Source organism: Pan paniscus, chromosome 18 (assembly GCF_029289425.2).
Source record: "Pan paniscus chromosome 18, NHGRI_mPanPan1-v2.0_pri, whole genome shotgun sequence".
Classification (NCBI taxonomy): Eukaryota; Metazoa; Chordata; class Mammalia; order Primates; family Hominidae; genus Pan; species Pan paniscus.
The window spans coordinates 12,934,879-12,947,487 of record NC_073267.2 but is presented as its reverse complement, the minus strand read 5'-3'; the positions used below and the strand labels follow the sequence as shown (position 1 = coordinate 12,947,487).

At 46.4% G+C, this 12,609-nt stretch overlaps 1 protein-coding gene across 3 annotated transcripts in view; it reads right to left on the bottom strand.

Moving 5' to 3' along the window:
- Positions 1-12,609, bottom strand: part of SNX29 (sorting nexin 29) — a 593,890-nt gene that overhangs the window by 169,265 nt on the left and 412,016 nt on the right. For all 3 annotated transcript variants that reach the window (XM_034939805.3, XM_034939806.3, XM_055099501.2), the window contains 2 exons: positions 6,057-6,112; positions 1,044-1,125 (listed from right to left, as the gene is read on the bottom strand). In XM_034939805.3, coding sequence (XP_034795696.1) covers positions 1,044-1,125; positions 6,057-6,112 — 138 coding nt within the window. The remainder of the gene's footprint in view (positions 1-1,043; positions 1,126-6,056; positions 6,113-12,609) is intronic.

Below are 12,609 nucleotides of genomic sequence, written 5' to 3'. Positions count from 1 at the left end.
GAGAGCTCATGGGGAATAAAACAAAACCTAATGACAATTATTTTAGCACAAGCAGACAGGAGAAGCAGGAAGCAGCTGGGGCTCAGCACTGAGAACAAAGCAGTCCCAGAACAAGGGCACACAAAAGCCTGGAAATCAGAGTCCGTGGTAAGAGAGAGGAGGAGAAGGAAGACAGACATGCAGACGAGTTGTGGGCAGGGCTAAAAGAGGCTTCAGAAAATCAGAGAGGAGATGGAGAAATGGAGTCCCCTTGATTGGGTAAAATCACCTCCTAAGCAGACACACATTTCGCTGCCCCAGACACTCAATGCCCACCTGGGTGCGGCTATCCATACCCCAAGGAAGCAGAGGCGATGTCTACAGGTCCCGCTTGTCCAGTATCCATTGCCCCTTCTTTTGGAAAGAATTCTCTGGCTCTCATTTGGGGAATCTCCTTTCCCCACTCTCAGACATGTGGTCAGGTGAGATAAACGCCCACCCTGGCGACAGTGGTGGTCACATGAGCTGAATCAGGCCAGTCACAGAGTCCGTCACCCAACCCCAAGGTGTAGGAAGAGGCTCAAGATCCAGGACACACCAGTGAGACCCGCCCTTCCAGGCTGAGAACCTGGCGCTGCTGGGGTCATCCTGTCAACCCACAGACAGCTGGCCTGAGAGGGTCACCAAGCAGCAGACACAGGATATGGCAGCAGGTTCCTGATGGCAGGTCCAGCCATGCCCAAGGCCCGACCTACCACTGGACTTTTCAGATGCAAAACAAGCCAACACACATCTCCGTTTCTGCTCATGCAGTCTGAGCTGAGATTCCACAGCAGCCACACTAAGAGCCTGACTGGCACGAAGAGGCCCACCATATCCCCCTGCCCAACTGAAAGCCACAGACTTCTTCGGCAAGGCCTCTGGGCAGTTAAGATGTGGGTGTCTGGAAGGCCATAGCCTCCTAATCACAGCGCCCCACCACCAAGAGGCAAAAAGCACCACAGCATGACAAATGGGCGTTTTTCCACCCAGCTGTGATGTCCACCTGAAAACCAGGCACTCACCTGATACACGTGGAATGCATTTGCTGCTTTGCCCCGGAGAAACACTGAGGGGATCCAGACGTTGATCAGCGCCCGGTTTGATCTAACCAAAAGGAAGAGAGAGAGACCAACATTAGACATTTTAACTTACAAAAAAATAAAAAATAAAAAAGAGGAAAGGAGACAATTTTCTCCTCCAAGAGGTATTATGCACAAGCAATTTATGACAACTTACATCACACCTGATGGCAAGCTAAAGGACAAGTCATCACTCAGTCTGTCTCTCTCCACACACACACACACACACACACACACACACACACACACACACATACACACACAATCTGTACTCTGGAATGTGAAAGAGCTCCCTTCAGTTCTTATGGAGTGATCTGGCCCATAATGTATCTGAACCTCAGTCTCCACATCTGAAAATGAAGATAATAAGCGGAAGCCCCAAGGAGGCGATCACAGGAGGTCACACACAGCAATGCCCAGCGCTTCTGGAGCACCCAGCGGTCACGCTGCCTCCTCACTGAGCTGACTTTAGACCCTGACCCTGAGCCCATTTTAAGATCAGACTCCACAAACGAGCTCAGGAGACCAACACTCATGGCAACAAGGGTGACAGCTGTTTAGGACGGGAGGAGGGAGGGACCAGAGAAAATGACAAGTTAGAAAACCAGGCTGATGGGTACAAATACCTCTCTTTCAACTTTTCCAAAAACACTGTGTATATGGGTCCAATACACCAAGGTTTAAATTCAAATGCAAAATAATTGACTGAGCACCTACCACGCACAGCTCCATGCTTTTACCTATGGTAAAATCATTTATTTCTCACCTCACGTGGGCTAGGTGAGGCATGTTTAACAGATATTTTGGTTATGTGATTGTTTTGTCTTATGTGATGACTTTAAACTTAACTCGTACGTCACTGTCACATTTGAACCTGGCTGGATCCAAATTACACACAGCGAATAAGCTGACTGTCCCTGAAACTTCAAGATCAATTGTAATAATTATCAAAACGGTGCTGCACCATTCTGGAAGGGCTGTAAGGTCCCGGCCTTCGCCTCTAATTAGAGCTGTTCCAGGGCTAAATGCTTTCTCCTGAGCTCTCCTTCTCTCTCAAGAGCAGCTCATAAAAACTCGCCAGCCTTCTGGGCTTGGAACACAATTTGAGACACCGGTGATGGAAGATTCCACGACTCAATGTTCTCACAACCTCTAGAGTAAAGACCATTTCATTTTCACAATGAAAATAACCCTTCAGGTAATGGGTCTCTCCTGAAATAGCATTTCTTCTCATCTCTGAGCAGAGGAGCTGACCTCCTTTGAGAGGTAAATTAAACCCCATTGATCACTTCCCCAGGGCTCAATGCAATTTGTACATTGCAATTCTGAGCCATCAAAACTGGTTTGTGTATCTAATCACTTTCCTCCTGGAAAGGTCCCTGAAATTGTATTAGTGCCTAGAACATTCTCCTTTCATTTCTGTGTCAGGCTACAAGGCAGAAATATAACTAGCACTCTGGTTTTTATTAACTTTTCTGGATTGGTGAGGACTGGACAACCTCCCAGGGTTAGAGCGAGGTTACCCCAGCCTGGGTTAAATGGTTCTCTCTTTCAGTGCATTGACCAAACTGTATCAGAAATTGATTGTTTAAGTGACCCATCTCCCTCCTAGATGTTCACTTGTTCATCCTTTTGTTCCTTCACTCACTCATTAAACAAGTTTTATTGAGAAGCTACTACTCTGGGTACTGGAGATAGAGCAATAAAAGCAGCAGACAGCCCTTTCTTCTGGAGCATTCAGTTTTAACATGGGAGAGAGACAAATCTCCATAAAATTTACTCTGTTGTGGGCTGGGTGCAGGGGCTCACACCTGTAATCCCAGCACTTTGGGAGGCTGAGGCAGGTGGATCATCTGAGGTCAGTAGTTCGAGACCAGCCTGGCCAAGATGGTGAACCCCTGTCTCTACTAAAAATACAAAAATTAGCTGGGCATGGTGGCACGCGCCTGTAGTCCCAGCTACTTGGGAGGCTGAGGCAGGAGAATCACTTGAACCCGGAGGCGGAGGTTGCAGTGAGCCAAGTTCACACCACTGCACTCCAGCCTGGGCAACAGAGTGAGACTCCATCTTAAAAAAAAAAAAAAAAAAAAATTTAACTCTATTGTGGTCAAGGAAGATATTTTGGATGATTTCAATTTTTAAAAATTTATTGAGACTGGTTTTGTGGCCTAACATACAGTCTTTCCTAGAAAGTTACAGGCACCTGAGAAGAATGTGCATTCTGCTGTTAAATCTAATTGGTTTCTCATGTTGTTCAAATCTTCTAACCCCTTACTGATCTTCTGTCTAGTTATCCTATCCATTATTAAAAGTGGGGTACTGAGGCTGGGGGCTGTGGCTCATGCCTGTAATCTCAATACTTTGGGAGGCCGAGGCAGGCGGATCACGAGGTCAGGAGATCGAGACCATCCTGGCTAACATGGTGAAACCCTGTCTCTACTAAAAAATACAAACAAAAAAATCATAGCCGGGTGTGGTGGCAGGCACCTGTAATCCCAGCTACTCGGGAGGCTGAAGCAGGAGAATGGCATGAACCCAGGAGGTGGAGCTTGCAGTGAGCAGAGATAGTGCCACTGCACTCCAGCCTGGGTGACAGAGCAAGACTCCATCTCTAAATAAGTAAATAAATAAATAAATAAATAAAAGTGAGGTACTGAAGTCAAGTCTTATTGTAGAGCTGTTTGTTTCTCCTTTCATTTCTGTTGATTTTTCACATCATATGTTCTGAAGCTTTGCTGTCAGGTGTATATATGCCAATAGTTGTTACAGATAAATTATTTACTATTATTGTAAGTGCCACAAAGGAACACTGGATCTAAGGAGAGTGACTTCCAGGGCCTGCTTTGGTCTGGGACACCAGAGAAGGCTTCTTTGAAGAAGCAATGTTTCGGCCAGGCTTTAAGGAATATTTAGAGTTAGCCAAGTTGAGGATGAGAAAGGTGCTTCAGGCAGGGGAATAAGCATTTGTGAAGAGCACTGAGTCTAGACCAGCACTGCCTGGGTTTGAATCCCGGCTCAATTTCATCATCCGTGAGGAGACGCCCATCTCTGAAGGTTGTTGTAGGGACAGAGTGAGTTAGAACAGTGTCCAGCACAGAGGCGATGCTGTGTACAAGTGATTTAAGTGGGTAAAATAATAATCCTAAAGGGAGAAGACCAAGTGGGTTAGAGGAGCGGAACTGCCAGGATGGCTGGGGCAGGGAGAGGAGTGGGAAAGGGTGGGAACGAAGCCAGAGGTGAGTCAGGGCCTTCTTCGTAAGCTCCACAAAGGATTTCGGTCTCCATGCTGAGAGGGGAATGGTGCCATTGCTGCCTCTGGCTTTAGTGTAGATGAGTAAACTGGTTGGGGGAGGTTCCAAATCTCTGGGGAGAGACAACGTGGCCTGGATCAGGCAGAGACCACTTGAGGGCAGGGACCATGGCTAATTCATCCTCTCTATTAGGGACCTGCCCGGACACCGGCCTGCAGCAGGACATGGGTGAATTCTTGCTTTAATAATGAGTGCTTCCAGCCTCGTGTCTGGGACTCCCCTCTGTGGCTCTCTCCTGTCTTCCCAGTTTCTTCCCACAGCTGCCCTCCACCGGACTCTGCCATTCCAGGAGCCTCTTCATGCCGTGCTCCCCCTGCCCACAAGCCCACAGCAGGCAAATTCACCTTTGATTTTCATCCTTCACCTCTCACCCACCTCAGCCTCTTCACCCTATCAGCCTAACAGCCACCGCCACCCCCGACCCCAGCAGCTGCCCCAACATGAGTAGCCCCGTGATGCGCTCATGCCTTTCATAATCTCACTCATCGCCACCACAAGCTCTGCAAGGTTCGCATCAGGACCTTCACCTCACAAATTAGGAAAGTGAGGCCCAGTGAGGTCAAATGGCTGGACTGATGCCTGAGATTTCAACGCAGGCCAGCCTGGCTCTGAAGAGATGCTCTTTCCAAGGCCCAGCCCTGCCTGCTCTAGAAGGGACTTTTCCCGGGCTTTTCTTCCCAACGGCTGCTGAACCTTAAACTCGCCAGAGATGAATGAGAGAGGAGACAACTTATCCCATTTCCTTTACCAGCCTAAGGGATCTATTTGTCCAAAGCCCAAGAAATCCTGAACAAAAATCTGCTGGGCATGGTGGCTCCCAACTGTAATCCCAGCACTTTGGGAGGCCGAGGTGGGTGGATCACCTGAGGTCAGGAGTTCGAGACCAGCCTGGTCAACAGGATGAAACCCCATCTCTAGTAAAAAATACAAAAATTAGCCAGGCGTGGTGGTGTGTGCCTGTAATCCCAGCTACTTGGAAGGCTGAGGCAGGAGAATCACTTAAACCCGGTAGGCAGAGGGTGCAATGAGCCGAGATCGTGCCACTGCACTCCAGCCTGGGCGACAGAGATTCTATCTCAAAAAAAAAAGTCTGATGACCAACTAATCTCTCCCTACAGGTGGCTCAGCAGAGGCACCAAATAGAATCGAACCCAATCAAAAATCTGACCAAGGCATGGACTACTGTTGTTTCCAATAACCCAGGGGCCACACAGATCATAAAATGAGTGAAGTCGGTCACTTCCAGGCAACAGCAAAGAGCGGGAACTGTGGTCAATTGGACGGCACATGCCCTGTGCAAAGGGGATAGCTTTTACTCAGCTCCAGCGGACTGTGGCCTCACAGGGACAAGCGTCTCATTTTTAAAGAAAATAAAGGAAATTTGTGTTATGTCATAGCTTCCAACTTCTAAATGTCAGCCAAAAAAAAAAAAATGTTTTTAAATACCCAAGGGTGAGAAAAAACACATCTGAGGGCGAGACTGAGGCTGTAGGAGAGCGACTCCTACCAGCTCTACAAAAACCACATCAACCTTGTGTGGGTCTCAACAGTGATTTCTGTTTCCCCCTGTGGTCTTCTGGGACAGAAGCCAACATCAGAGTCCAGTTTCTAAAGGACCCCTTGTGAGCACAGGCTGTGGACTTACATTTCAAAATCCGACAAACTCTGGTCTTCGGACGTTTGACTCAAATCTCCGGGCACCTACCATCAGGAGAAGGGGGAGAGGGGAGAAAAAATGCATAATGGTTACCACGGTTTGCATAATCACAGAAGAATTCTGCCTCTCAGAGATCCCTGAACATTTCCTGTTCCGAATGAAGTGAAAAAGCAGTCACTGGAAAACGGTAAGAGATTGTGTGGAGGGATGGTTGGAGAGGATGTTGCAGCAATAAAAATATGCCACCATGAGGGATCTCAATTATCTTTACGGGCAAGGGACCGTTAATCCTATTGAGATAATCACAGGCATGTAAGAGCATGTAATTTTGGAGCGATAAAGGCCTAATTAGGATCTGAGATGCAAGTTATCAGATGTGCAATGGAAAAAATATCCATTGTTACCATGATGAACATCACACACATAGATACACCCAGTAGGTAAACACAAAAGGCCAATGTCACCCCCACAAGGGCTCCATCCTTTCCCCTCATAATGTACGAGCAATTTGAGGCAGCAGAATATGGCTTCTCCTGACTCAGAAGGGCCACATGAGATGATGACTAGGGGAGAGAAATTAAACTATGTGGCATGGTGGACCCCACCACCAGTACTGCTTAGGGGTCCTGACCCCACACTGTGGAGGTGGGGGTGAGGGCAAGCAAGCATTCCAAGGTGCACGTGACCCCCAGTAAGCTACCTACCCTCAGCTCCCTGTCAGATAGGAAACTGATTCTCACAGCTGTCGCAAGTATTGCAATTATTATGTAAAGCAGACAACAAAATGCCCAGTAGTGGTAGATGTTCAATAAATGTTGATATTTTTCTCATACCCAGGGAATGAGCTTCTTTTTTTGATCTGCTAGAAACTAAATTGGCTAGAATTTTAAGAAGGAGGATCAAGACTATGAGAAACCAAGTGGAACAGAGAAGGGTGAGGGGTAGTGAAGTGAAAAAAGAGAACACTGAATTTACACCTTTTACCTCTCAGGGTTTCCACACTACCCACAATCCCCAGCAAGCTTCACAGTGAACTTGAGGACAGGTATCATTCTCCCCACTTTACAGATGAGGAAACCGAGGCTCAGGGAGGCTGTAAAACTTGCCCAAGGTCACACATCTAGGAAATGGATCTGTCCAACTTCAAAGCTTTTCTGCTATAAACCCTCAGCAAACAGGAAAAGTCAGCGAAAAGGTGAAAAAAGAAAGATTGAAGTAGTCTTGAAGGCTTCAAGAAGAAATGAAGAAACTTGAAGGTTAGGACACATTAGAAGGCTCTCCTTAAATCAACAGTGGAGACTGGGTGAAGCGGCTCATGCCTGTAACTCCAGCACTTTGGGAGGCCAAGGTGGGTGGATTGCTTGAGCCCAGGAGTTCAAGACCAGCCTGGGCAACACAGCAAGACCTTGTCTCTCCTAAAAATAATGGAAAAAAACATTAGCCAGGCATGGCGGCACAAGCCTGTAGTTCCACCTACTCCAGAGGCTGATGTGGGAGCATCACTTGAGTCCTGGAGTTCAAGGCTGCAGTGACCTAACCTGGGTGACAGAGCATGACCCTGTTTCAAAAAAATAAAAAAAGTTAAGAGAATTTGTATTTTCTATTTTGAACTTTTTTGTACTTTCTACAATGAAGACGTATTAACTGCATAACCATAAGCAGATACATTATATATCAATTTAAGTGTGTATCACATTACTAAGTAATCAAATACCCTTTCCACCTCATCCCACTCCATGCATTTCACTCAAATCCAGAAAGCAAGGTGTCAGAGATGGTGCCTTCCTAACAGTTATGCATCATGGATGGAAAAGGGCAAAGAAAGGGTTCTAAGGCCACGCCCCATTCTAGACAACACCCATTCTCCTCTTTTCATCCATGTGGAGGACGCCAGCACCTTCTCTGGCAGACACTGTAGGGCAGCTCTTGGCCACTCCTCTTTTCTGGGTTTCCTACTCAGCACTGAGGCTGGGAAAAGCTCTTCTGGGCATGCTATGGGGATCAAGTGAGCAGACCAGAGGGGGACTCACAAGCCATCAGGACACCAGCTCCACTGCTACACACAATCGCCACCGCCTTTAGATGCAGCCTCATTTCCAACTGGAAGTGAACAGAGTTTGCACCCAGGAACCTCAATCACAAGAACATCTGGCTGTATCTACCCCACAGAGCACAGGCAGAAGGCAACCAAAAGGACCAAGGTGAAAGACAAGGCAGATTTTTTAAGGACAGACATTACTCTACAATTATCGAAAACAAAGGGCTTCTTCAAAAATGACTAATTCTGGAACAAGGTATTTTTTGGGTAGGTAAGTTTCCCCTGAGGGGTGGGGATTTTCAGAGAACATTTTGAACAGGGGATATGCGTACCCAGGAGTGGTTCAATCCTTCTGACTTAGAGGCTTTTCTTCTAATTACATGGCATTATTAGGATCAGTAAACCCGGAGATTTTGTGTGTCTACATGAGTACCAGGGAGGCTGCTTCGAAAAAGAATTTGGGAACTTTCTAACCTCCGTTAGGAACATAACTTGATAACAAGGCCAGGCTCTGTAGCAAATGCATGATGATAATTAAAGGCCGAGCTTACTCAACATCAAATTTTGTCTTTTCTTGCTGTCTTTCAAGACTGGAGCCAGATATTAGCTAGACTTGACAGCAGCCCTTTAGAGAGCTGATTCTATTTTAGATTCTGGCAATAAAGAGTGTGGAGCAGAGATTATTTTGTAAGAAAAATCAACTTTCTACTGATACTGGCCACAAACATCCCCTGTTTGTCTGAAGTCTGGGGAATCTTGGAGAACACATCCCTGGGATGCAGATTTCTCTTTAGTTTACCCTCAATATGGGGCACAAACCAGCCATCAGCAACATGGCTATCTCTATTCGCCTCTCCCTGACCCTGCAGAGAAGGCAGCTCACACTCTGCCTGTGGTCTGGGCGCTCACGCGGCAGTCTTCAGGTGCAAGGAAAGGCAAAGCCCGTTACTAGAGCGACAGAGCAGCCAGGATTCCTGAATCATGCTGGAGCAAACACCCTCGGTGCTGTACACACAAGGATGTGAAATGGTAGATGAGACCAATGGGGAATCCACTTCTGGGCTGCATCAGCAAAGAAGTTTCCATCATCTCCTCTGACTCAGGATTTCCTGGGTTGTTTGGGGGAGATGGGGAGCAGGGACAAAACAGAGACAACAGGTCTCTTCTCCCTAGTCATGAAACTCTGACCCCAGTGCCAGCATGGAACTCTGACACAGGTCCACCCTGCCACTTTGACTGGCAAAAGTCCTCAAACCTGGGAAGACACTAGAGGTTCTGCCAAAAAGAATGAAAAGTATCCACTATGTCCTGAATAAATGTTTATTTAAATAAAAAGGAAAGACAGAAGAGGGAGAGAAAAAGAAAATCAGCCAATTTGCCAAAGCCATAGAAAAAAAATTACACCTCCTCCCATTGTGGTAAAAACATTACCACACCCCCAGGTAAGGGGGTGGTAAAGATGAACAGGGAACCCTTCTGTCATTGCAGCTACCCTCACTTCTAGTCCTGAGGGGTGTGCAAGCATGACACCACCACCACCCAGTATCATCAAAGGCTGCCCACTCCACAAAGCTCTTCCACAGCAGGTGGGCAGAGGTGTGCTTCCGATTTCATGGGCAAGGACAAGAGAGATCACTGTGAATAAACACAGAGGAAGTAAAGATATCAGGAGCCCAAGCCAAATCTCTTAGTCTACTCAGCAGCCTCTCACTCAGCCTCGGTGCCTTCAGGTGCTCAGGCTTTCTCCAGGTGGAGAAGCCACATGAGGTATTCTGATCAATAATCCCATCTGAAGTCCCAGTGGATAGCCAGCACCAACTACCAGATAAATGAGAGCACCATCTTGGATGTCCAGCTCAGTCAAGCCCTGGTCGACACCACATGACGTAGAAGAACCACCCAGCTGAGCCCAGTCGGCCCACAGAATCATGAGAGATAAAAAAATAGCCAAGTTTTTTTTAAAAGCCATTAAGTTTTGGGGTGGTTTCACATACAGAGACATATAATCCATAAAAGTAACTTGCCCAAGGTCCTTCAGCTAGTAAGTAGCATAGGTGGAATTCAAACACAGGTGGTCTGGCTCCAGAGCCTGCTCTTCTAACTGCTAAGCTATACTGCCTCCCACTACAAGTATCCGTTCTTCGCATCTTGCCTCTGGGATGCCCAGAAGATCAAGTAACCCAAATTCATACTCAAGAGCCTTAGCTGGTAAACGGACCTCTGATGGGTGAAGAAAATCTGAAAGGACTCAATAGCTCCAGAGTACACATATACAGATGCACAACTGGGTCTAAAACCTTGAGCCTCCCTAAAGCTTGGGGGTTTTCTGATTTTATTTTGCTGTTGCTGCTGCAGGAAGACTTAGGAGGCTTTGCCCCTAGGAAGTCCCAGGTCCTTTTCCATCTCTGGGAACACAGGTCAGCCTCCAGACTCTGAGCCAAGTACATAAGCTCTCAGGAACAGACAGAAATGCACATGTTTTGAGTTCTAATCCTGGGCTTCCTCTGATGATGTGAGAAGTCACTTGGCTTCTGTAAACCTTGGTTTCTTCCTTGCCTACCTCATGACAACCAGTCTCTGATTGCCCTACTAGAAAAAAATCAACAAAGGTAAAGGGAGAGGCCAGCATGGCTGAACAATTACTATGTGCCAAGGACTTCATGGTCTCACAGTTAATCTTCAAACAATCTGTGAAGCAAGTATTATTGTAAGCTACTGCTCCCTTCTCCTCTTCCTCAGCCTCTCTGTAAGGTTAGCTCTTCTCATCTAAGACTCAGCCAAAATATGAATTCCTAGGAGGCACCTTCCCAGACCACCAGAACTAAACAGTGTCTCCACTGTAACCCTCTATGGTTCACATTCTTCAGCTTGTAATGACTCCATGCTGGTTATCTGTGGATTGGAACCCTCCTTGTGAGCTCAGAGAGCTCTATATGTGCTTACCACACCCACCTGTTCACCATGACACACTGCAGCCTGGCCAAGAACCCAGCACATGTAGGCACCGAACTAACACACTCAATGAATGAATGAATGAATGAATGAATGCATGCATGCATGCATGAACGAATGAATCATAAGATATGCTATGTTTCCACCCTGAAATGCCAACAGATTTTTAGATTGCTTTGTAGCAAATTCAAAATCTTGATGCATGGGAAGGATAAGTTAGTTTGGAGACAAAAAAAGAACCAAAGAAAGAGAATCTTATTTCTTTCTTCTAATTACCAGGTTCTCAGATTCACTGCTCCAAAGAAAAGCAACAAGGAAGATCCTATGGAGGCAGCAAACCTTTGTTCCAATCATGAAATGGCAGCCATAATTTGTTTTCCAGAGTCACTTTCTCACTCATCCCTGTTTTCAAATAGCCTGCCCTTATGCAATTAGCTCTCCCTTTTTACTGCCAAAAAATGACAACTGTTTTCCATCCCACCAATGCGCTTGCTTTCTCATATCATCTTTTAATAAGGAACAGAATGTGAAATGGCATGGTTCTGTCTCTCAGCTTGGTTGGTCAAGCCAAGCAACAGGCTCAGGCCTGATGATCTGATCATAAAGTCAGCCTGGGCTATCCACGCCTTCAGGACAAAGCCCCCCAGTTCTGGAGCACTTTCAGGGTTCTCTGTTAGTTTTTTCATTTGCTTTACAAACATACCACTAGAGGCATCATATCTCTGTGGCTTTTGTTGTTGTTGTTTTTGTTCTCTGTGGTTTTTAAAAACAGCTGAGGTCAAGGATTCTTTGCTAGGAGTAAAAACTTGCCAAATAAGAGCTTTAAAGAGTTTTTATTTTATCCTCTGGGCAGCCCTGAAACCTCACACAAACATAGACTATCACACTTCTGTGAATTAGTTTTTGACACACTTGTTTTTCCCAAAAGACAACGAGGGTGTAGAGGACAATATTCTCAGAGTCCAACGTGGTAGGCAGGCACATCTGATCGCTCAGTGAATGTTCCCACTGGATGGATAGACAGGCAGATGTAAAAATGGACAGATGGACGGATGAATGGCTGGAGGAGGGAAAGGGTGGGAGGCAAAGGGCATGGGGAAATGATCGAACTTACTGCTTCACTAAGAATGGACATCTACTTTCTTTCCAAGAAATAAAGAGTGATGGACAACATAAGCACAGAGACAAGGATACAAAGACATTTGTTGCAACACCACTTAGGGTAATAAAAGCCTGGAAACAAGGAATGAAATGGTTATATAAAACACAGCACACTCATAGCCAGGCTGCGCAGCTATGAAAAGAACAGCAGGCATCTCCTCTAAAGAGGAGGAGATCTCTAAGATATAATGCCAAATGACAAAAGCTAGGCACAAAACAAAGTGTCAGGTGAGCTACTATCCTCTTGAAGTATTAGCGTGTTGGGAGACACACGTGTCTATATGCATGAACCATTTCTATAAAGACACATAAGAACCTGCTGGCCATGGCTGCCTTTGAGGGAAGGCACTGAGAAGCAAGCGTCAGAGGAGAGAGGAGGATTTATTCCTA